At 43.7% G+C, this 24,552-nt stretch overlaps 2 protein-coding genes across 16 annotated transcripts in view; both read left to right on the top strand.

Moving 5' to 3' along the window:
- Positions 1-24,552, top strand: part of GNAS (GNAS complex locus) — a 65,455-nt gene that overhangs the window by 28,745 nt on the left and 12,158 nt on the right. For 8 of the 13 annotated variants that reach the window (XM_060183112.1, XM_060183060.1, XM_060183007.1 and 5 more), the window contains exon 2: positions 23,126-23,198. In XM_060183112.1, coding sequence (XP_060039095.1) covers positions 23,126-23,198 — 73 coding nt within the window. Of the gene's footprint in view, positions 1-16,896; positions 16,965-19,332; positions 19,483-23,125; positions 23,199-24,552 lie in introns of those variants that run through there. The other 5 variants (XM_060182884.1, XM_060182832.1, XM_060182779.1 and 2 more) reach the window with 2 other exon arrangements.
- The window catches only part of LOC103115370 (neuroendocrine secretory protein 55-like), a 59,760-nt gene that overhangs the window by 29,674 nt on the left and 5,534 nt on the right, over positions 1-24,552 (top strand). For 2 of the 3 annotated variants that reach the window (XM_060183294.1, XM_060183350.1), the window contains exon 2: positions 23,126-23,198. The gene's annotated coding sequence lies outside the window, so the exon portion shown is untranslated. Of the gene's footprint in view, positions 1-16,098; positions 16,427-20,694; positions 21,542-23,125; positions 23,199-24,552 lie in introns of those variants that run through there. The other variant, XM_060183394.1, reaches the window with a different exon arrangement.

Genomic DNA, 24,552 nt, shown 5'->3' with positions numbered 1-24,552 from the left:
TAAGAATTTATTTAGGAGGTAGTTCCTAAGCAGGAAATACCCCCTTTTCAGGAACACCAACTATTTAGGGCTGGAAAGTGGAGACAATAAAATAAAGCAAAGCTGCTCAAAGCTGGCTGGCAGATGGCGCTCGGCTTTTACAATTGAAAGCCTTGCTTTTTAAAGCTTGCTAGTGCGCCTGCCCAAGGCAGAACTCTTTCAGTCCCCCTCCCTTAATCCTCCTACCCAGTTACACAGCCCCTGCTTCAGAGCTCTAGGGGTATTTTTAAAGGGATTTTCAATTAACAATTGACATCAGAGGACAAATCCCATCACTTTTAACTTGGGTACAGGAAAGCACACTATCACAGTGACCTTTAAATTCCTATCCCGCAACCTCCCTGGTTCTGGTAGGACACTTTTGAGACCTTGAGCATGTTTGTTTTCTCTTTGTCTCCTGGGTTCCTTGCCCTCTGAGAAATGAAAGAACTGTACTTTCTTTAAAACTTCTTTAATTTGGTTGAGAAAAGTTTCATTAGACCAAAGATTCCAACCCCCACCTACCTCCCCAGTTCTTTTAATTTGTATTTCCAAAATGTCAACTTGTGAAGGAAATTTGAAGGCCATCTCTTGTCCTTGGGTAAATTATTTTATCACTTCTGTCTACTCATTATTGGGAGGATCTTTACAGGAAGCAGAGGGTAGGGCTGCATTCTAACCCACCCCTATCAAGGGCTAAAAAATATATTAGAGGTGGTCAGAGAATATGTGCCCCCAAGCCTGCTATTAAAATTCTTTAAGTTAACAATTTTATTCTAGCATACGTCTCTTAAACCCACAATCTTCTAGGGCTTCTTTAAACTTTATTTTGCCTTTTTCTTTGTGGTCCAGAACCTTGGTGAATGTAGGCTGACACATTACACAATACCCTAAGGGAAAGGGGCTTACTAGGATGTTGGGGAAGCTGAGAATGCAGGGAAGGTGGGCTTCCTGCCTCTAACACCTTTTCTGGGTCAGTATGGTCTCTTTCCCACCAGAGGTCAGCAAAGAGCTCAGAATGACAGCCTGCTTACAGGAAGTAGGATCACTTAGCATTCTCTAGATTAAAAAAATAAAGCCCCATATTCCAGAAGTATCTTAAATTGGGGTTTCATCCCATTCTGGAGTTTCTAGAGACTTAGTTTTAACACTAGTTATGTCATTCTATTTTGTGTATGTGTTTGGTGGGAGGGTGGTTTTCAGGAGCTTGAATCTGTTTCTTTGATGGGTTTCTTTGTCTCTCCCCTACTCCTCAATGTCTCTCTCTCTCTCTCTCTCTCTCTCTCTCTCTGTCTCGCTCTCTCTCTCCCTCTCCCTCTGCTTCCCTCTCTCTCTTTCTCTCATAGAAGAGACCACACCCTTTCAGAACTCCTACATGGGCCCAAACTGCCCTATTTTACTTCCCATTGAATTGGGAACTGTGCCTTAGTCTTTCCCCAGACTCCCTTTTTCTTTTAGAAGTTGTACTTATTATTAAAATGATATTATAACATTACAAGAAGCCCCCACCCCACCCTTATCCTGCCATAATCTTATTTTGCCTTATCTCTTCATGTTCTTTGCCCAGATAGTGGGATTCCCCCCCCCTAAAGAATTAATCAGAGTATACAAAGCATTTCAAAAGCCTGTCCCCAGAACACATACATGCACATACTTTTCCTTGTGTCTTTTTCCAGTTCTTTTGGGAAAAGAAGTTATTCCCCCCACCCCAGGAACTGGGTTATTTCATTGGGAAAGTAAAAGAGGACTGGATTCCTTCCTTCCTTTTTTTTTTTTTTTTTCCTTCTCTGAACTTTTGAAATCTTAACATTTTTGCAGACTTCTCTGAAGGTAAAAAACCATCTCTTTTTAGCCAGTTCTTTTTGGTTGAAAATACAGGAAAAGGAAGTCCGGCGATAGTGCACTGGGTTAAGCTCAGGTGGCACAAAGTGCAAGGACAGCCTCAGGCTCCCCACCTGCAGGGGTCTATCTTTCTCTCCCCCTCTCTGTTTTCCCCTTCTCTCTCCATTTCTCTCTGTCTTATCCAACAACAACGACCACAATAATAACTACAACAATAAAAACAACAGGGGCAACAAAAGGGAATAAATATTTTTTAATAAAAGAAAATACAGGGGAAAAAGATGGATAAACAGATTCGATTTAAATAATAGTTTAAAGGGGGAAGGGAAGATGAGAAAGAGGAGGAAAGAAAGGGAAAGGAAGGCAGGGAAAAGAAAATGACTCTTTGCTAAGTTTAGCTTGAAGCATGAGTTGAGATCCCTGTCCTCTAGGAGCTTATAGTCTAGTTGCACCAGGAAAAGGATGAGCTTTTGCCAGATTAGATAGAGTGATTAGCATAGCTGAGGGTGGGTCTGGGCAGACCAGGAGGAAGATGGGGGACCGACTCAGGAACCCAGACAGGGACCTCCCCTTTTTCCCAGATCACCCACCTGCCTCCTCCACTATTGTTTGGTAGCTTCTACTTGTTATCCATCCTCTCACAGTAAGTTCTTTCTGAGTCCCTCAGTGTTTCTCTCCCTATGCCAAAATGGTTGTCCAAAAAATTATTTTTCAATTAGCATTCATCTCCCTTCTAATCCATACTACTTTTAGGACTTTCACATGCTTCACTCCACTTAGTGGCTTTGTTTTGTTTTCAAAAATCTGGCACAGTTCAGTGCAGACCTTTCAGTCCTGGAGAAAAAGAGAGAGAAGCCAGTCTTTATGAGTTCTTTGATTTAATAATCACTCAAAACAAAGCAAACCTAAAGTTAAAAGCAAACACCCTGTACATTAGATTTACATCTCAGATGTTGAGGAAATCCTTAGAAGTTTATAGGTTGCTGTTGTGGAGAATTGGGCTCCAGCATGGCCCAGTATAGACATATAGACATAGTTTTCTTTCATTTCTTTTCTTTTCTCTTCTTATTTTTTACTTTTCCTTCCTTCCTTTCTTTCTCTCACTATCCCCACCCCCCTTTTAGAAAAACAAGTTTTACTCTCCTGGGTATGTTCATTAGAGAGGGGAGACAATTCTGTTCAGTAAGGAAGGGCGAGGGGAAGGGATATAGTGGGACACTGGACAAGATTGATTGCTCTTTGCTGGGGGGGATGACCAGAGGGAACATCACACCCAGATGCAAATCTCTCAGGCTGTAAAAACTGAACAACATGCAAGAACAGGTCTCCACATTTCCTGGTGGTAGTGGGGAAAATATTCCATCAGCTGCCTTTATGTCCTGTGCTGTATTCATTAGCTCAAGTGAAAAAATAAAGTCATGTCCTAATTTGTTGTGGGAGGCTCCCTATTCTCCCAACCTTTTGCCTTCTGTTAGAAAGAAAGAAAGAAAGAAAGAAAGAAAGAAAGAAAGAAAGAAAGAAAGAGAGAAAGAAAGAAAGATAGAGGAAGAAAAAAAGCATGACCCAAAGGGGAAGAGCAGTTTTCTAGATAACCATGTTTCAGTTGGTTTTCAAGGTTTAACTTCTCTCCACCAGAAAATATTCACACTTTTCTAAAGCACCAAGAATTAGAAATTTATTACTAACTGATTTAAGCTAAAATTTGTATTGCTTTGAGACTTAGTAAAATACCTGATTAGAGGCCAATGTGTGTTTGAGGGGACTGGGGGTGGGTGGGAAGGGGAGGCAGTTGCTATTCTAATAGCCAAGAAAAAGGATGTACCACAAATATGTTTATAAAATGGGCATTTTATGACATTTTAGGAATTGTTGGGATCGGGGGTGGTGGTCATGGCGGTTCTTCAGAAAAGAAAATAAGTCATTGGGAAGTGTTTAATGAGAATTTGTCATTTAGATAGCATGCCTAATTAGAGGAAATCATGGTTCCAAATAAAAACATTTGTCACAAATTGACTTTTCAAATTTTGACTATTGGCAGATCTGAGGTTTACCTCATCTATAGAGTGTGTCCAACTTGGCAAAGAGCATGGAATACTGCTTGGGTTTTGGTGTAAATGCACCCATTTTCCCTAACTGATGGTTATTCCCTAGTGTTTTGGTGAAATTGAACATCAAGGCAGCCTTGCTTTCTTTTTGCCTGTTTATTAGCATCTTTTTTAGCTTTGCAGTAGCTGCTGTGTGTCTGCCAAGCCTCTCAGGAGGATGAAATCCTTACCTGCTCGGTGAGTTTGCCTTAATTTGGGCATTTTCAACTACAAATTCATTCATTCAATAGATAATGTATTGAGTATCTGGAATGTGCCTTTCCCCTTGGGGAAAACCAAGATCTAAGACATTGTTACTCTCTGTGATGGTCTGACAGTCAAAACCAACCCAGGGAATTAATAAAAGTGGATAGTCCCTGCTGAGTAATAAAATAAGGCATAGATATAGAAGCTCACCTCAGAAATAAAAAAAATTTTTAAAAAAGGCTTCAGCAACTTTTCAACACTTCTTCAACCTAGTTGAATAAACTAAATCCATGTTTGCATAAAATTATTATGAGTCCTGATGATTAATGTATAGAACACTCAAAAAGCTCTGTTTTGATCAAAACAAACAACTGTATCTAGATATTAGACAAATTTAGTCCTTTCTACAACAGTGTAAGTAAAAAAAAAAAAAAAAAAACTTTACCTAGCTCATTCTCTAAAAGATTCCTCTGGGGGTTACTGACGTTACTGGTAGGAAGGTTTGATGTCAACAGGTCTCGAAAAGTCTGGTCTGGGAGTAGTATAGAAAACTACTTTAAGTAGTTCCCTCTTTTTTCCTACTCTGTCTAGAGGCAAACTATGCTTTCTAGGATCTTCTAACACCGAAAAGTCATGAGACTTTTCAGGATGGGCCTAAGTGTTCTTACCCCAACTTAGAATGATCTATTATGTCTCAGGTTCTTGTTCTGAGGGCAGAATGAGAAAAAAATGTATATAGATTGAAGCCAGGGTTGTGATAATAAAAGTACAGTGTTTTCAGTGCTCTAACTTAGATTCTGAGTTGCCTTCCATCTTAGCTATAGTCCTCCTTCTTAAATTTATGTTATCCTATCCCTTAGCTCTAGTCTTCCATCTTAGATTCTGTTTTATCCTCCATCTTAGCTCTAGTCCTCCATTTTAGATTCTGAGTTGTCCTCCATCTTAATTCTGGCTTTCCATTTTAGATTCTGAATTGACCTATATTTTAACTTCTATCCTCCATTTAAGATGCTGGGTTTTGAACTTCTTTTTCCCATTTTCTAATACAAATAAAGATTTTTTAAAAAGGATTTTATTTACTAATGAGGAAGATAGGAGGAGAGAGAGATCCAGAAATCACTCTGGTATATGTACTGCCAGAGATTGAACTCAGGATCTCATATTTGAGAGTCCAGTGCTTTACTTACTGCGTCACCTCCCAGACCACAGATTTTTTTTAATGCAAGTAGCATTATTAATTCCAAGTTATTTCAGAAAGAAAAACACTTAGTTCTAGACTTTTATTTCCAACTTTACTTTCACTAGTATTTTCCTATTCGTTACCCTTGCAAGAGCAGTCAACTAATGATCCCACAACTCAGGTCCTGGTTTCAGATCTCCTTTCAAAGAGACTTGAAAATGGATGTCTGAACCTCACAGTCCAGGTGTTCAGGGATGAGCCTCTGACAAATTGAAGCCTTGGAGACACACCACCCCCATACTTCCCTGCAGGTGGCTGTGTTCTGTTCAGATAATCCCATTAACTGGCAGGGGTATAAGCTACACTTAAGGGGCATTTACATTTTAATAAAGAGCTGTATGGGGCCCCAAAGCTGAGAATCACAATTTTAATAGTAGAACTCCTGAGAGTAGAATTCTTAACTGAAAACCTTAAGAAAGACATGAGAGGAGGCATTTGTGCAAGCAACCTCCCTCCCCACCTTGTGTCCCAGTCCAGCACTCCCAATTCATTGAATTGGTTTTATCCCCTTGACTCCAGTACATAGGGATTCATCACCTAACTAGCCTGCGGAAACCTTTTGGGTCTTGCCTAGCAATAGTAGGGTGGGAGAGTGAACCCATTTGAGTGGCAGAATTAGGTTCAGATAAAAAAGAAGCTTTAGGTACCTGAGTTATTCTATTGGTATTGATAATTAACAATTAAAAGTCATATTTTCTCCAATGACCACTGCTATGACACAGGAAATAAAAACATATGGTTGCTTTACTTTTGTTTAAAAAAAAAAACACAACAAGAAGAAGAAAATGTTGAGTGTATGGTAGAGAGAAGGAACAAAGAGACAGGAGCACCCCCAGAGCTGTCCTGTGTTCAAGCCTTAAGAACAACTGATGCTGAGTGACACTTGGGTTGATTTCACACCTTAACTTGGAGTTACTCAGGGTGCATTAACAACTAATGATTCAATGGAGGGAGGCCTGAATTGCCATTCTGATTTGCCAGATATTAGCATACACTTAGAGAAACACAGAAGCCTGCCAATTAAGCTCTGCAGTGCAACTAAAAAGGGGCCTTTCCAAGATGCATGATCTTTAGGAAAAGGAAATTAACCTAATTTTGAAAGCTCCTGACATGTGAATTTCCTTAAAATGTTGAGTAGTTGAAGACTAGGATGAATATTATGAATTCCTCACATAATATGTATTTGAATATATGTCATGAATTCAAACAGCAGAGTTCAAAATTATCAGTACCTCAGAGGGGTTCTTTTTTTTATTTTTTCCTTTTCTTTAGATTTTTTTTTCTTTTTAATATGTGTATGTTTCTTCTGTGTTAAACCTCCCCACACAAAAGGTTCTTTTTAGAAAGTTCTATGAGGGCTCACAAAATGAGGGGAGTGGTGTCTTCAAAATAAGAGGCAACACCATTTTCAAGGCTTGAAAGCCCCGAACACTGCAGTGTCTATGACAGGAGTGTCTGTCACCCAGTGGCGCAGTAGCACTGCACTAGGAAGAGGAAGTCATTCACTTACGCGTATAAGCTCCAGTTTCATATCAGGCCCACCAATACAGAACCCTGTGGATGTCAAACCTGCAGGGTTGTCCCTTTGAGCATGAAAGGCACCAGGATTTTATCTGCTCATATCCACTACCTAGTTACTTCCTTCTAAACAGCTTTCCCCTGTCCCCTAGCTATGTCACCAGAGAGAATCAGTTTTTAAATTGGGCTACACTGTGTACCATGACAATGATGGGTGGGTATTTAGCATCTTTGTGTAGCTTTGAGACTGGGGTGGCTGGTGAGATGCCTGCCGGTGAAAATGCCTTTGTCTGTACCTTGTTGCACAGGAAGGTTGGTTCCCAGCATCAGCCTTTCTCCCCAACCTCCTGAGATTAGACTTCTGCTTAAAATTCTGCTTCAAGTTGAAATTTCCATCACCAAAGGGTCTGATTTTAGACAGAAAAAGAACCACTTTAACAAATGAGAGAAGAGGGATGAAAATGGCCATTTTAATAGTAGCAGAAATCAGCCGTGCCATTTTTCCCTGACAGTTTTTTAATTATGATGAATGAACAATATTTTTTGTTTTGTTTTGTTTTGATTTTTACAGAGGATGCTGGGGGTCAGGAGGATTCTCTGAAAGAGATATGTTCCACTGGGTGCCAAGTAGGCTAGCACCTAGAGTAATGGATACCCAAGAGGGAAGAGCAGAGCTGACTTCCAGCAGTCAGGTTTTCCAGTCTTTAGCTAGAGGGTGAATTGTGAATAGGAAAGGCCCAAACGGTGAGACTTACTAAGCCACAGGATGACAGCATCCCCCTTTCCTTCTATGAAGTAAATTGTAACTATAACCCTGATCTGTGTTCTGCTTCACAATTTTGAAAAGCCAGGGAGGGGTTTCAAGTGGTCACATGCCCCATTGTTGAAAAGAGTGTTTTTTGTTTGTTTGTTTGTTTGTGTCTAGAGAGCCCTCCAGGCCTGAAGGTCTGATGGGCAAAGACTTTGTTTTAGAGAAGAGATCTGGAAAAGTAGAGTTTTGATATGCTTCCTTCAGCTCAGGTAAGAATCAGGGAAAGTCCCCTTTCATCTAAACCATATACCTTGAGCATCAAAGTCACCTAGTAAGTTGCCAAAACGCCCAAAAGTGGTCCAGGAATTCTAGACTGACAGTGTTTAGAGAGAAATCAAAATGGATCCTGTCCACTTACCTCTCAACTGAAATGTGCCTTCACTCAGGGAATGATAATATAAGAGAATAACAAAATGCAAAATGCATCCAGCTAAGGTATAGGAGCCTAGGAATGAAGGAAGTAGAAAGGAGAAAAAATAAAAAGAGAGACATAGAAGGTACATTCTTTTTCTTTTTTATTTAATTTTATTTTATTAAAAGGTAGATTCTTTCCACTCTCCCTTCTCCTCCATGTTCTGGGATGCTTTCATGCCATGCAACATGAACTGCAGCAGCTTCCAGAGCTTATAACACTGACAGGAGAGCCAATTTGAACCTGCTCATCTCGGCTGCTTTTGTGTAACTGAATTATACAATGTCTGCTCAAAATGATATTGCTGCTGAGAGAGCCTCACAGTCTTGAATTAAACAGCAATGTGCATTATGAAAGCCAGTCACAGTCACCCCCCCACTCAACAACTGGTGATGTTCTGGGGGTCCCTTGTTCCCCTCAGTGAATTGTCATGCTACTGGAGACACTTGGAATTTTGATGATTATTAACAGGCAGTGGATAATGAAACAGCGGGGATGTTGGACTTCATACTAGGTGAATTATGGACATTTATGAGTGAAAACCCCTTTATTCCTTGCACTTAACTAGAGGATTAACAAAGTGCAACATTTGCAGAATCTCATGGGAGGGGGCAGTGGTTCTGGAATTGTGAGGCAGTACTGCAGGAAAGCATCGAGATGTCTCTCCGTAGAACAACCGCAGTCTCTCTATCTGAGCCAATCTGAAATGCAAATTCTTTTTCTGTGTAGATACTCAGAGATTCTGCCTGCCACAGAGATGGAGCCAGAAAAATGCTGATTTCAATGTGCCAATATAGGGGAAAACACTAGAAAAATAGGTTTAAACATATTTTCTCCCTGGAAAACAATATCAAGAGCTGGCAGTTCAGTCTGTAAGAAGAATGATATAAGGCAGTGTCCTGACTTATGACTCCCAAGATACAGAGGGGTTTTATTTTAGAGTGGTTTTACTTGGGCCGGGGGTGAGGGGGTGGTATAGACAAATAAGTCAGAGGCTTCCAGGGTTGGGGGGGGGGGGTCCAGCTAAACCAGCTGAATTCAGAAGATGGTGCCTGTTTTATGTCAGCATAAGTCTAGTATGTGAGGATTCCTGTCCTTCTTAACAATCAATCACTAAGCACTTTATAACAGTCTGCTCTTTGAAAACTGTACTGCAGTGATCGTAACTGATCACATCAGGCAGGGTGATCATAATCCTATCTGAGGAATTGGTCTCATTTTTCATGTCAGAATTAATATTGACTGAGATTAGAAACCTTCCTAATTTGGATCATTTACATTTTATATAGAGTCCTATAAAGGAGGGCTACAGGCTACTTTCTGCCAGGAGCAAAGTCAAATAAATAGAAACAATATAATCTTTTAAAAAATCCATTCTTTCTGCTGCAACTTTGCAGTGACGTATTTTGAGTCAGTCAGTACAACCTGAAAGCTTGGTTTTTCATTGCTAGAAAAATATAATGCTTTCTATATTTATATGGCTTTTTTTAAAAAAAAATATATTTACCCCCAAAGTTCTTATACAGGTGACCTTTTTGACTTGAGCTCTTTTCTTCTTGACACCAAAGCACCCAATCAATTTGGTCAAATGTTCAATCATGATAAAGCATCTGGTTGTTTTGTCTAGAGACAGCATGAATATTTGAGAGGATCAGCTCATCAGACCCCCCCCCCCCCAAACCGTGAAATCACCCCACCATAACACATAGAGGAACTTAATTTTAGGAATCCGAAAGAACAGACCTAGAAATCAAACAGAGATCTTGGGGACGAGGATGGGAAGAGCCGTGACATGATGTTGGAGCTTCTTGCTTCCCTGCAGTAGCCATGTGAAATTGGCTGCAGAGGGAGGTGGGGATGAAATGCAAGCAGGTCCTTGCAGCCAGGCACACGGAGATCATTCTGACTAGGCTCTCTTTCTGCAACATCATTATCAAGGGTCAAGATTTGTTTGGTGCATGTGGCCATCTTAGATTTAGAAGATGCTAAAGCCACCTGCCTTCCTTTTACCTTAGAGTATAGCTAGAAAAATAAGGACAAGAAGAGTTGCTTTTAGAGAGAAAGAAAAATATGCCTATGATTGAGTTTCTTGCTGCCACCTTCCCCATCATTATCTCTCAAAATCACCAAACCAGGACGAACTCCATCACCAATCTTTTCTTATTCTAATTCTTTATTTCTTATGCAGGTAGCCAATTTAAAGTCTCCAGGCTAGAATTGTTCTCTCAGGCTAGAATTGTTCTCTCAATGCAGTAAATAGGCAGGTAGGAAAGGCAGGCTGAAGGAGAAAATGCCTCTCCTTTGTACCTCAGTCTTGCACAGTTCATTTTTATTTGCAAACAGCTCAGCCCAAAGCAAAGTATGAATATCATCCCCAGATGCTATTTCTAATCGATCTTACTTATTTTCCCTCTGGGGTGCAGGCAGGCCAGAGCCCAGATGTGCTCAGACCTCCAAAGTCGCCCAGACTTGATCCTTTATTTTTGTGTTGCAGTCACAGAACCTTGAAACCATTTTCAAGCATTTATCACATATCGTGAGTTTCAGGGGAGGTTAAAAAAAAAAAAAAAAAAGGTCAAGAATTGATGACTTACATTTATTAGAAGTGTCATCAGGTAAATCTCAGAATTCTAATAGTGGGTCTTTGCTAGACAAATCAGTGTCACATTTCTAAAAGGAAATTGTAGCAGCTGGATGATTTCACAGAATTATCTGATACTGGGAGAAGGGTTAAGCATGAGTTCAATTACTATAAATTAGAACGATTTGTTTGTTTGTTTCTTTGTTTGATTCCATGAGGTTTGCATGCAGCTAATAACTTTTATTTTCCATTGGAAGATTTGCTGTTTTGTTTTACATGCTTCAGAAACTAGCATGTTTTCCTCTCAAAATCTCTTCTGCCTTTGGCATTCATCTTAGATACTGAGATTTTGTTGTTGGGTTTTGTTCTTTTTAATTCATCATTATCTTCTGTTTTCTTTTCTCAAAGTTCCCCCTCTTTGCCTGGGTATCCCTAGTAAACCTAGTGGGTAGGCAGTTAGCCAGGCTTAAGAAAACATATTTAATTAACACATTTTTTTAAGAAAGTGCAAGGTAAATGAAATACAAAAGTGTTTTTACATAGAAGGTGAAAACATTATGTCCTTGGGGGTCAACCTAGTTAGTCACTATTTGTTTTCCTCATATTTTTTTTTCCATTCAGCTAACTTAATAGATCATTGAAGTGATATAGTTTAAATAATGACTACTTTAACTAATAGAAAACTGAATAACATCTTTTTGAGACTAAAAATGAGCAGATTACCCTGATCTGGGGATTCCCCCCACCCCAGGTGTGCATTAAGAACATCATGACGTGGATTTGGGGTCAGATAGGTGTTTTTAGTCCTTGGGTTGTTCTTAATGGTTATGAGTAAATTGAGTACTGTTTAACTTTCAAAAGGGCTGAGTGTTTGGAGATCCCAACACAATATCAACATCTTAGAAATTTCCATCTAAGGGTGGAAAGAAATTATCTATAATTGCCTGTGCAAGGTAGTACACCATTCTCAATTTTGCCTTTTAAAGACAATTTCTTATATTATGGAGGAAGGGGCTGCAAAAAGTCTTCCAAGATGGGAAGTCAAACTTCTATTCAGTCAAACTTCTATTCAGTTCTAGTTTTACCTGCATAGCACAGATACAGCTTTCCACAGATCAATAACCCCCACGTTTCCTCTTTTGATGGTAGCTTAAATTAGCCTACCATCATTGGCAAGTCTTAGTTTATAATTAAAGGCTAGGTTAAAAAAAAAAAAGTTTGTCATTAGTCAGGTCCTCTCATGTTGTGTAAATGGTCCCCATAAGCAGCACACATTTTTAATTTGCCCTCTCAATAGCTGAGCCCTATTGTCACCTGGATCTTAATAAATGAATTGGCCATCTGCAATTAATCCACATAGTGTGAATGGTTTGAGAGCTGGGCTGTCTGCTTTCTGAAAGAAATAGGCTATATTTAGTTTTTAAAGCAATTCTGCTTGTGTTCTCTGCAAAGTCAGTGACATTCTTTCAATTTTTCGGTGTAATTAGCACAAAAGGAGCTGTAATCTGAGAAGGTAGTAGACACTAAAGAAAAGGAGAAACGTGAATGTTTACAAATGTAGGCAGAGACACTGGGTGGCATGCAGAGGTCTCTTGATGTTGCTGGTGGGCGGAAATGAGGTCTGTAGCTCTTAAAACCATCTCCTTTTCATCGATCCCCAGGTTGGTTACAAATGCTTGCTGATTTAGTTGCATAACTTTCCCTCCCTCATAACTTCTAGAGGTCAGCAGAGATCTAGCAAGCCATAGTGCCTTCTGGGTTCTTCTCATGTTAAATAGGCTCCTCCCAGGCCAAGGAGAGTGAAGAGATGGTGGTGGCAGGTCCCTGATAAAGTGCAGAAAAGTCTTAATTACCCTTATGGATAGATGCTTGAAAGATATCTCATAGCCACTGGTTTAAAAAACTAGATCCAAATGCATTGGCCACTATATTCACATTCTGCTTAGTTCTGAATTAGAAACAAATTGTTTATAAAATCAGTTGATGGAAATTTAGTAGGAAATTTTCATATTACCTTATAGTTAATTTCTTGACTTCAAGTCTTCTGAAATGAAGTTTACTCACTTGAACATCATGCCTAGTTTTGACTGTAAGTTTAGGAGTAGTTTGTGATTAAAGCAACTAACTAGTGAATATGACAAGAAAAAAAGTATTGTTACATTAGATTTATAGGAACTTTTATAGTCTTCAGTAATGGGACTTTCTCATCAGTAATTAATTAGTCCTAGAAATAAGCTTTTATAAGACTTCCTTTCATCATCTAAGTGGCACAGGCCCCAAGTCACATTCATTTGCAACAACAATTTCAGTCACTCTGTAATTTTAGTGCAGATCATTGCTTAAAAGGGAGAAAGCACAATGGAAGTGCTACATATTGTCAATAAAACCCTACAGCTAAGGTTTCTCTTTCAGTGGAAATCTATTTATTGTTTCCTAGTTATTAAAGTGATCTTATATTTCCACTGGACTCTTGGGAAATTACTTTTTTTTCTGGGCTCTTAAAATGACCCCTACTAATCAGAAACCATGAACATGTTTGTCCAAAAACTGAATTACATCAATAAGTGTGGAAAATATTTTCAAGTTTCTAAGCTGTAGTGAGTCTATGACTTAAAAAACTGACTTTTTTTTAACTCAGGAAGATTTTTTTAAAAAGCCTGAGAAAAATTCACCATAAATATGAAATGTAAAAGATCACAAAGTTCAAACCCCAATATGTAAATTCATCTATTGTTGTAAAATATTCAGTATTGAAAGAAATATTACTAGAGCATCTTTGTGTGGTGTGTGATGAGATCTGTTTAGTCAAATAACATGATTAGGTGACCCAGTGTTCAGTGTTTTAGGTTAAGGGTGGGTTATTATCCCGACTTGCTGGCATTAGCATGGAGAAAGTCACCTGAGCCAAGAGCCTATGTCCTCCTTGGATGTTTTATATCCACAACATTCTGGCCCCCTGCCCCTCTCTGGAGCTTGAAGTTTCCACAATTTCTATCTCTTCCTGAGCCAAGTGAGAGATCCCTTCCAATGGGAAACTCTTTGGGTGGGCTGTCCTAAGAATTATACTAATAGACTACTCCGCTCTCAAATCATGAGCCAGTTATTTAGCTTACAAAAATAAATTACTCATTCATGTGAAAGGGTCATAACATAGTGACCTCCAAATCTGAAACCTTAAAAAAAAAAAATCAAAACTTTTAAGACCTGGGTAGGTCAAATGCTAGTTCGAAAATCGTAGACAGTGTCAGCTCACCATGCCAATTAAGTAAAATCTCATCTTTCACTTTGTGTCGGGTGAAAACAGAAAGCAGAACAGACCACAAACGAGCTTGTGTTTCAGGGTTCCTGGTGTCATTTGCTTACCTGTAAACCCTCATTCCACCTGCTGTCATTTATTTACAAAGTAAATGCTTTATTTGTCCATCAGTGGTTGTCATAATAAAAATATAGATGAATCTTACACTTAAAAAAAATTCAAGATGGCCTGCTGGGTTAGAAGTTTAAATGACTAAAGCCTGACCTTGCTTCATACATTTTGAGGACAATAGTCCTAATTGTGTCTTGATTGGAGTATGTGTCAGTATATGACATGGGACATTTTCATTCCTTTCAAAGTTAAGGTATAATATTTATCTAAAAGGGGGAGATGGTAACCCAACTCTGGGATTTATAAATACAGAGACGCTTCATCATATTTATTGTAATGTGTAGTTACTGGCATGGGTTTGTATGAGTTACTATTTACTTTGTTCCTCTTAAATATATTTGTGCATTGCCCCATTAGAAGCAGGAAGGAAGATGCTTTGAGCAAGTGAAGCATAAAAAAATTTCTGGCCTGCTCCTCCTGAGTTTTCACCATATATATATATATATTTATTTATTTATTTTTATATTTATTTTATTTATTTATTCCCTTTTGTTGCCCTTGTTGTTTTATTGTTATAGTTATTATTGTTGTTGTCGTTGTTGGATAGGACAGAGAGAAATGGAGAGAGGGAGGGGAAGACAGAGAGGAGGAGAGAAAGATAGGCACCTACAGACCTGCTTCACCGCCTGTGAAGCGACTCCCCTGCAGGTGGGGAGCCGGGGTTCGAACCGGGATCCTCATGCCGGTCCTTGTGCTTTGCGCCACCTGCGCTTAGCCCGCTGCACTACAGCCCGACTCCCCACCATATATTTTTTTAAATGATAACTGATTAATCAAATTCAGTCAAGAAGTTTGTTAATATTTACTATTCAACTTGGGCCCTTGTCTTCAAGTTAGTTTCTAATACAGTTGGTGAATGAGTGGGATTTCTGATATCTTCAAACAGCCTGGAAATTAATTTTAAGGCATTATTGTTGAACTAGCTTATGAGTATATTCAGGTATATTGGTTCACTATTTTTATCTGTTTGCATTTAGGTGAAAGATGTCAGCCTAGAATAGCTACTTTGATTTTTTTTTTAACGTGTATTTAGTGTGTGTGTGTGTGTGTGTGTGTGTGGAGGGGAGAGGCCATAGTCCAAAATGTGCCCAAGACATTTGGTTTGGTTTGAGGGGTTGAGAAGTGGGGTATCGCAAGGGCAACAACTTTTCTGCAGTTTAAGAAAGTCCCAGGCCAGGCCTGCAGTGAAGTGAGGTGGAAGTTGTAGATTTCTAGGGTTTTGCTTCCTGTTTGTATTTCCAAGTGTTCTTTTTCCTTTGGTGACTTTGAATCGTCCTCTGTTGTTCGTTCAGACTCATTAAAAAACAAACAAACAAACTGTTGTAGAATAGGATAGAATAGGGGCAAGAAAAATAATATGTGAAATCTTCATCTGTCACACCTTTTTTTTTTTTCTCTCTCTGAATTGAACAAGTTTGAGGGCGGCAGGTGGGTCTAACAAACTTTGCTAAAGTTACTTAAACTTATTCCATTTTCAAAGACAACTGAACCCTTTTCTCAGCAAAGACCTAAGTATTAAACAATCACCCCCAGACCATAGGGATTGTTAGGTGTTTCCATTGACATCCAAAGTTTTACCAACTGTTAGAAGTGAAATAAAGTTAAGGAAAAGTTCATGAGGACTTTGCCGATCCGGTTTATTACTGACAGGTGGTCCCAAGTACCCATCCAAGGCAGTCACCATGTCTTAACTTGGCTATTCCCACCTCACCTGGGCTCAAGGTGGGCTGCGTGGACCAAACATTTATTGAATGAATGAATGAATGAACTGTATACAAGCAGACACTCAAATAAGGTTCTAGGAAAATTGGGCGACCCACTGAACGATTGAGAACTGTGTCTCTGCTCTTAACCTAGTGCTCTCTACTATATCCAAGTGTTGGGTTGGGACGCTGTAGAAAAGTTTTGAAACTATCCTCAACTTCACGTTCAATAAACTACTTTTCCCTCTGTTCCAGAGACACCCTGCAGCACCCAACTGGACAGTAGATAGATATTCGGGACACCACCTCGTGCTCCCCAGGAGGACACAGCACCCACTCTGCTCCCTGGGCCACCTCTGCTAGACTTCTGTACTGCCGCCAGCACACCGCCAACTTCATCTAAATAGTACTCGTATTGCATCCACATTAACACCTCTCTCTCATCAATACATCTGCACACTTGTGGGGGATCGCCATTGATTAGGGCTGGTGGATTCCTGGCCTCACGGGCACGCGCCTTGCAGGGAGGGGTGGGTGACAGTCCCCGCACCGCGCCGCGCGCACGCTAACCGGGAAGCTGGAGGTAAGGAGGCGCGCACGGGGAAGCGCCGCCGTCGCACACTTTGCACGCCGCCCAGGGCTACACCACTCACCGAAAATCGGGAGGCAGGTCTGGGAGGCGGGGTCCGGCGCCCACCGACTTTGGTGCCCCCCGCCTCCCACAGCTGCATCACCTGAGCCCCCCACTCACTGCCGCCCAGTCCTCAAAACGGCCCACACCCCCCAGGGGTGTGTGACGGCCCATTTAGGTACGTCTTCAGCGGGCCGATTTTTCGGCTTCCCCTTCGATTTATAGGGGCCACTGATTGTGGGTCCGTCCTCTGAAGAGGCTGGGGCGTCATCGGGCTGCTTAGGAGCGCTGGTCTTGGGAGCTGACACTCAGTCGCGTCGGCACCGCGGAGCGGGCTGCGTCAGGTGGCTGGCCCGGCGCGGCTCTCGCTCTCTCCCGGTCCTCCGGCTCGGGGCTGCGGCGCCGCGGCTGGAGCGCACCCCTGTCCCGGGGCGGCGGCGACGGGCGGCTGGCAGGCACTGCCTTGCGTGTGAGTGCACTTAACTCACATGTAAGTCCGGGTGCACCGTGGCCTCCCGCGGAAGTTCGAGTCGCCCGGCGCGGGCAAGAGCCGCCGGGGCTGGGACAGGGTAGGAGCGCCCAGGCGCTGCCACCCTGCCCCGAACCTCTCGGGCAACCCCCCAATTCTCTCTTTTTCTCTTTTCTCCTCTCCATTGGCGTGCCCAACAGCCAAACCAAGGAGCGCCTAAGGGTAACAGCAAACTCGTGCCATCGCGCCTCTGCACTTTTCTTTTTTGAGTTGTTTGACATTTCTCGGTGCTTTTTAGTTTCTTGCTGTTGTCGGGTGCTTTTTGGTTCGTTCTCGCCCCTTTTTCGTTTGCTCATCCTTTTTGGCGCTAACTCCTAGGCAGCCCGCCCCGCAGCCCCGAAGTCCGGGAAGCCGCTCTCCGCGGCCCAGGACAGCACAGCGGGGACCGAAGCCGAGTTCCCCGACACGGGGCGCACGGGGCTTGGGCAGCCCGCGGCCAGGGGCAAGCAGGGTGCTCGGAGCAGGCAAGAGCCGAGCACCCCAAGGTGGCCGAGCCACCATGCTGAAGCTGGCCATGAAGCTGAAAGCCCGAGCGGCATCGGAGAGCGAGAAGAAGACTGCAGCGGCTGCTGCCGAAGTGGCTGCCGAAGCTGCAGCGGCGGCTGCGGCGCTGGCCGAGCCAAGCCAGCCGCTGCCCCAGAAGAGAACTGGGGACCCGGAGAAGATCCCGAAGAACCTCAAGAATTTCAAGAACCCAGCAGCGCGGGAAGCACCCCCCGAGAGATTTCTGACCGACAAGGAGCGCAAGAAAATCGAAAAGAGGCTGCTGGAGCAAAGGCGCAAGGAGGAGAAGAAGAGGGAGAAGGAGAGGAAGAAGTTGGAGAAGATGCAGAAGAAGAAGAAGAAGGTGCCAGAAGCCCAGGCACGCGAGGCCCGCGGTCCGGAGGTCGACGCCGCCGCCGACGCCGACGACGAGGGCGCAGAGGAGGGCGCCGTCGGGGGCGTCGGGGGCGCCGCCACAGGGGGCACGAGTAGGGCCTGGGCTGAGTGGGACACAGACTCGGACGAGGAGGATGAGATCTACTACCACGCGCCTCGAGTGGGGGGAGTAGTGTGGCGGCCTGGGCCCCTGAAGGCTGGTGCGCTCAGCGCCCACCTGCCCCTCGTGGTGTTCCTGGTCTTCTCAGTACGCAGCCCCTCGTGGGTGCTCAACTTCCTACTACAGAAGCGCACGGAGCAGGGCCGTGGCTGTGGCTTCATCTTCGGAGCGACCTGCTGCTTCCGAATGTTCCTGGGCTGCGCCTTTTTCTCCTATCTGGGTGGCCGTGCCAAGCGCAGAGGCCGAGGGCGCTCAGGGGCTAGCGGGGCCTTTGGCTCGGGCCAGGGAGCCCGGCGCCGGGGGCGCGACGAGCGGCTCATCTAAGTCAGCCCCCCCCACCCCACTCCCCATCCCCACCACCGCCACCAAACACCACCATCGCTGTGTAGTGTGGATTTTTATTGAGTCTTGTGTATGTGTTTGGACACATTTGCCTTTTCGGTTGCTCTGTCCTTTGCTTCGTGCTCGCCTCGCTTTTTCCACTCGCCCAGCTCTCCCAGCTCTAGCTCTGTATCTCTTCTCTCTTTTCGAAAATTTTCCTAAGTCCGGGCTCGGGCGCGCACCCTCCCCTTCCGCCCACCCCGGCCCCTCGGCGGCGCCCACGGGGTGGGGGTGGGGGGGGGATATGGCTTCAGGCCGCTGGGCTACGCGGCCCTGGGGGTGGAGCGTTGGCGTCGTGCGAGGGGTCGTCACTGGCTCGGAGACGCCCCCTCTCCTCCCCCCTGGCCCGGGCCCCTTTTGGGCTCCGGCCAGGGGGGCGAGGGGGCGGCTCCCCGGCCTGTCCCGTCCCGGGTGCTGGCAGAGGGACCCCCTTCCTGGGTACCGGGGGGGGGGGCACCTCCCTCCACCCGCTCCCGCCCTCCCCGCTGCCGTGGCCGCTGCAGCGGCTGCTCCTCATCCCTCCTCCTCCTCCTTCCACCCCCCCTCACCGCCGCCGCCTCCTCTTTCCCCCGCCTCCCCCCCCTCCCGTCGCGGTGCTTTTGGGTCGGGGCGGCGGCGGGGCCCCGGCCGAGGCAATAAGAGCGGCGGCGGCGGCAGCGGCTGCAGCAGCTCCCGCAGCTCCTGCTCTCGTCCGCCTCTCCCGGCGGCGCTAGCAGCCCCCTCGGCTCCGGCTTGAGGGGCGGGGAGCTGCGCGCTCCGCTCGGTGCGACCGCCACCACTCGGCCCTCGCCCCACAGTCCGCCCCGAGCGCTCCTCCCCGAGGAGCCGAGCCCGCGCCCGGCCAGCCCGCCCGGCGCAGCCCCGGCTCTCCCGGCCCCGCCGCCGCCGCTGCTGCAGCCCGGCCGCGCCCCGCCGCCGCCATGGGCTGCCTCGGAAACAGCAAGACCGAGGACCAGCGCAACGAGGAGAAGGCGCAGCGCGAGGCCAACAAAAAGATCGAGAAACAGCTGCAGAAGGACAAGCAAGTCTACCGGGCCACACACCGCCTGCTGCTGCTGGGTAAGGGCGGGGCGGGGGGCGCCCGGCCCGGCCCGGGGGCCCTTCTGGGCGCCCCGCAGGCCGCGCGCGCCGAGTCCGCCCCCCGCCCTGGGCGCGCGCTCCCGACCCCGCTGCCCGCCCTTGGGCTCTGTCTCTGGGGGGCGAGGCCGGAAAGGGGGACCCGGGGACTCAGATTCGGCCGGGCAGGGGCTCAAAATGAGGCGGGGGTGGGGGGCTAGGGCGACTCGGGCGCGAGTCCCTCTTTCCAGGCCTGTCCGTCCCCCCCCTTTCGCCCTCCCCCTTGCTCTTTTCTCGTTCTCTCTTTCCGCGAGGCCTACACGACGCCAGGGGTTTCGGTGCGTGTCGGGGCGGGGGAGGGGGGGTCCCCCTGAGCTCGGGAGACTGCGACAAAGAGAGGGTTTCGGGGACAGGAAGTGGGGTGGCGGGCAGAGGGAGGGGGACCCGCCTCCGTGGGGTGTGTGATTTGTCGGGAGAAGAAAAGAGGGGCCAGAAAAGGAGGGGGGCGCTGCGGTGGCGGAGGGGGCCTCGCCCAGGGGGAGGCTGTGGCGAGGGAAGTGGCCAGAGAGAGTGGGGGGGGGGGGCGGGTGACATCAGCCCCTCGGAAGGGCTCCGAGTGGGAAAGGTGGTGCAGTGAGGGGGGAGGGGGCGCGGGCGAGTCGTGGCGGCCTAGTTGGGGGGCGGGGGCGGGGGATGAAGGGAGCGCGGCGGCCGCTGGGCGCGACTTTGCGTTTCGGGCAGGACATGACTGTGTGCGCGGGCCAGGCCTGGCCAGGCCGGGCAGTGGAAGGAAGAGGAAAATCGAATAAAATAAGACCAAAAAAAAAAAATGGAGATAATACGCTAAGTGCCCAGTGAAGCCAAATGACACGTCATTTTTACAGTATGACCTTATTTTCCCCTTCCAGACTTGAAGGATTTTTGAAAAGCAAAGAAGAGAATTAATTGTAGCAGTTGCCCCCCCTCTTGCTGCAGCCCCCCCAAACTACCCAATAAAAGATTAACATACATGTATTTTCCTGTTAATCAACTACATTGAGAGTGCTCTGAAAAAACGGGGGGGGGAATTCACAAATCAGAATTGGAAAAATGACATTTGTCTGGAAATGGCTTCTTGGTCTGGAAATGGCGTGGTTTTTTTTTTTTTTTTTTTTTTTTTTTTGTCTTGTTCTATTGGGGGCCACTTAGCTTTTTCAGAATACTTTCTTCTTCCAGGTGGATGGAGCTGAAAAGACATTAATTAGTTGTTTGTCAAATGACATTTGGTTGGTTTGGGCTTTTTTTTCCCTTTGATTTTTTTTGGGAGAAAAAAAGTGTGTGGGGGGTTTGGGATACTATTAACTCCAAGGAGCCTTTTCTCCTTTTTCTTATTTGAAGGTGCTACTTTGGGGGGAGGGCAAATAACTAAAACAAAGTAAGTTGTTGAAATGACCAGAAGAATTACACAAACACTAATTAGTATGGAAGTTTCTCATTAAGTAATTTGGCCATCTGAGTTAATTTGTGAGTTTGCTAGGTTAAGACCTAGTTCATGGTCACATTTCAAGAAAACAGTCTAATTATAAAGAATAAAAATATAAAAGGCTGTTTTTGCTTTGTGGTGGTGTTTGGTTTGCTTTTTATTTTTCCTTATGGGTCAAGTCTTTTGTTCTCCTGAGTTCAGATTTATGTAAAGCAGAAAGTTATGTGAAAATAAGTCTCCTTGGTGTATGTGTATTTATAATTTTAATAATTAAATGTTATATATTGTTAAGATCTTGCTTGAAACTTCTAAAATAATTGTTATTTGAATATTAATGTGCATATAATTTGATTTCAAAGTATAAGACTAGAAAAGTCTAGAATAATTCTTGAGAGTATCTGAATACTAATTTAAACAAATGTGATGCTAATATGCCTTAAATTTCTAACACCTTTTGCAGTGATTACAAAGTCTGTACTTAGTTTGAGTCTGTTACTCTGAGCACACCTTGGCACTGTGGGCTAATTTCCCCCCAGGTGTCTTATCCTGTAAGACTACAATTTGTCACTTTTTTTTTTTTTACAGTCCCTGGCACAGAGGTCATAACACAAATCAGTGGCATAATTTTAAATGGTGGTTCTTGCTAACCTCCCCCCCCCCCAAGAGATGTCTTAATGATGCCCCAACTCTTTTTAATCTATCTTTAAAAAAATTGAATTACAGTGCCACAAAGGGCTTGACAATATTTCAGCTCAACCACTTAATTTCACAAATGAGGAAACTGAGGCACAGGCCTGTTTGTGCCTCTAAAGGAGAGGTTTACACATTTTTAACAGTTTCAGAATAAGAATACTGGAGATTCTAATTAATATTCTATATGTTCATCTTGGAATCTCTTCATAACACTTTTAATATTTTATAGTAATTAATGAGTTAGGCTCATTAAGGTAACATTTGCTTTGAAATCAGGTTTTCTGTGGAAACTAATTTTAACTTTTATGGATAGATTACAGCCTCCTGAAAAGGCTTGAGAAGGAGGAATGCTTTGCTATGTGGTTAGTAAAAACAACTATAAAATTAAAAGTGAAAAAGAAAGAAAACAGGTCAGAAAACAGGTTTGTGTGGGAGGAAGGCAAAAAAAAAAACTTCAAAGATTATTTGGGGGGGTGTGCATTAACAAAATAAATTGAAAAAACAGCAATCCTCCTTCTAGCTCAGTGGAAATGTGTTTTTTTTTCCCATAAAACACATTTTTACAAATGAAAGGTGGTCTAAAATGGAGGCATATGTTCTTTTTTTTAATTGTGAAGGCCTTGGAATCTGAAAATTCAAAGTTTTCCAGAAATGTTTTTCATTTTGATTAAAGTCTAGTTCTGTTTATACTTCTTAATAGTTGATATTTCAAATGTTTTTCAAGACGACAGAAAATTGATGGCCTTCTTCCATTTCCCCCTGCAACATGGTTGGATGTCTCCAGAGAAAATAGATCTTTAGAAAGATGTAGTTTTACAGGGGAAAGGAGGGTGTTTAAAGACATGAAATGTAGTGTTGCAGTTTTGGGGGGCTGTTTTTTTTTTCCAGTAGACCAAGGGGAGAGAAAGCAGCTGCATTGTGAGCATGTTTAGGAGGGAAGCTGCTGCGTCAGTACGTGCAGTGGGGGGGGGGGGGGGGAGACTGCAGCATCTGGGCATTGTTTGTGAATCCTGGGTATTTTAACCATGACACATCTGACAAACAATGAATTATGTGGCTATATACATTTCTGTGTACATTTGACTGTCGAATGTGCACATTTCAAAGATTCAGTTTTAGAGTTTAAACTTTAACACCCCCCCACACACACACCTCTTAAGACAAAATTGCGTCATTTCTTTTTTGCCCCCCTTCTTCACTACCTCGAAAATTTTGAAACCACCAAAGTGGGAAGGGGGAGGCGAATCATTGGATTAAAAAATAAGTACAACCTTTTAATTCTTGTTTGTTGTCTGATGGTGAAATACTGCAGGTACACAAAGTTGGATATTTATTTCATCTTTTCTGCGTCTAAATGTCAAAGAAAATTGCAAGTCTGTTGCTTTGTTTGTTTTTGAGTGATGCTTCAATGAAAGAAAAACAATTCTCTGTCCCTGCCCAAAGTGTGTGAAATGCCTCCTTCATAACCTGAGACTTACTTTCATTTTCTAGGTGCCGGAGAATCTGGTAAAAGCACCATTGTGAAGCAAATGAGGATCCTGCATGTTAATGGGTTTAATGGAGAGTAAGTGTCAAATCTGTGAAGGTCACCATTACACTTATTTACTAACCTTTAGAAAGTTTAGGTAGGTTTGGGGAGACTTAAGTAGCCAATTTTCACTTGTTTTCAATTGACGTATTAGGAAATTTTGGGGAAAGCCTCTTAGGAATTTTTCCCCTTCCCTCATTTCCATTACTAAGGTGCAGAAATAATAATGCATCAAAGCTCTTATCAGATATCTCCCCTCCTCAGGAAAATAGCACCTGATTGGCCCTGTGACATGGCTGCTGCAGATTTTGGTGCAGTGAGTTTCCAACATGGCTGACAGCAGTCTCAGGCCACCCTTTTGACTGACCACTGCAGTGAGTGTACGCCACCCCCCCCCCCCAGCACAGTGCACCAGTGCAGGGTGCTTTATTCAATATTCTCACATCAAGTTGGAAAAGGCAGCCCTTGTTAGTAATCCCTTAGTTTCCCCCCTTAACATGTGCAAGTCATCATTTCCCTTAAAAAAAAAAATCAATGTCATGCCTTAAAAAAAACATAACCTGAAATGATGGAAAGACTGACATTTACTTCTAGCCAGACAGAAGGCATTTTTGCCTTTGAAACGTCCTTCCAAGCTTCTTGGAGTAGGATGATGATGTGACAATACCGCAAAGAGAATAAAGATTAAAAGTGAGAGCATATATTAGCATGAGAGAGAAGTGTGGGGTCATCCTTGACATTAATAGAGGACATAGGGGACCACTCAGTATAATCAGGGGATTTACTTCTTTTCTTACCCCAGATGGGTGACAAAATGAGAAATGGGAATGGCTAACTGTCCAAAAACAGAGCCAATGAAAGAAACCCATTATGATTTCCTCTGTAAGTATCAAAAGGAACAGATTTTTATTGTCTTTCAAAGGTTAAATCGTATGAAAGACAGTTCTCTATGGAAAATTCTGGTATGGAAAATTCTGGATAGGATACCGTTATATCCTTTAGTCTTGAATTCAGAAGGGTGGGCTATTTTCCTAAAGGTGCATCTCTGGATTGACTTTATCAATATGCACTTAATGTGCTGTTAAATAAGTCACTTTCTTTGATGACAAAGCAATTCTGACAATAATTACTAAAATACAGTTTTATAAAAACCTGCCAGCAAATCAGTAAATAAAAAGCCCAAAATCATGTTCTTGCTATGAATTTGTAATTTTTATTAAAATTCACATTATTATGCCCCTATAATTTATGGGGGGGAGGTCGCTCCTCCATGAAACTAGCTAAGCAAAAATAAATTTACCATTTCCCTCTAAATATTTTGATTGAAAGTGGATATGGTTCACATTTTTAAAAGGATGTAGAAGTCCCTGTTTATCTTAGCTGAGTTTGA

Source organism: Erinaceus europaeus, chromosome 1, assembly GCF_950295315.1.
Source record: "Erinaceus europaeus chromosome 1, mEriEur2.1, whole genome shotgun sequence".
Lineage (NCBI taxonomy): Eukaryota > Metazoa > Chordata > Mammalia > Eulipotyphla > Erinaceidae > Erinaceus > Erinaceus europaeus.
Note: the sequence above shows the minus strand (reverse complement) of the source record. Positions and strands in the feature narration are given on the sequence as shown.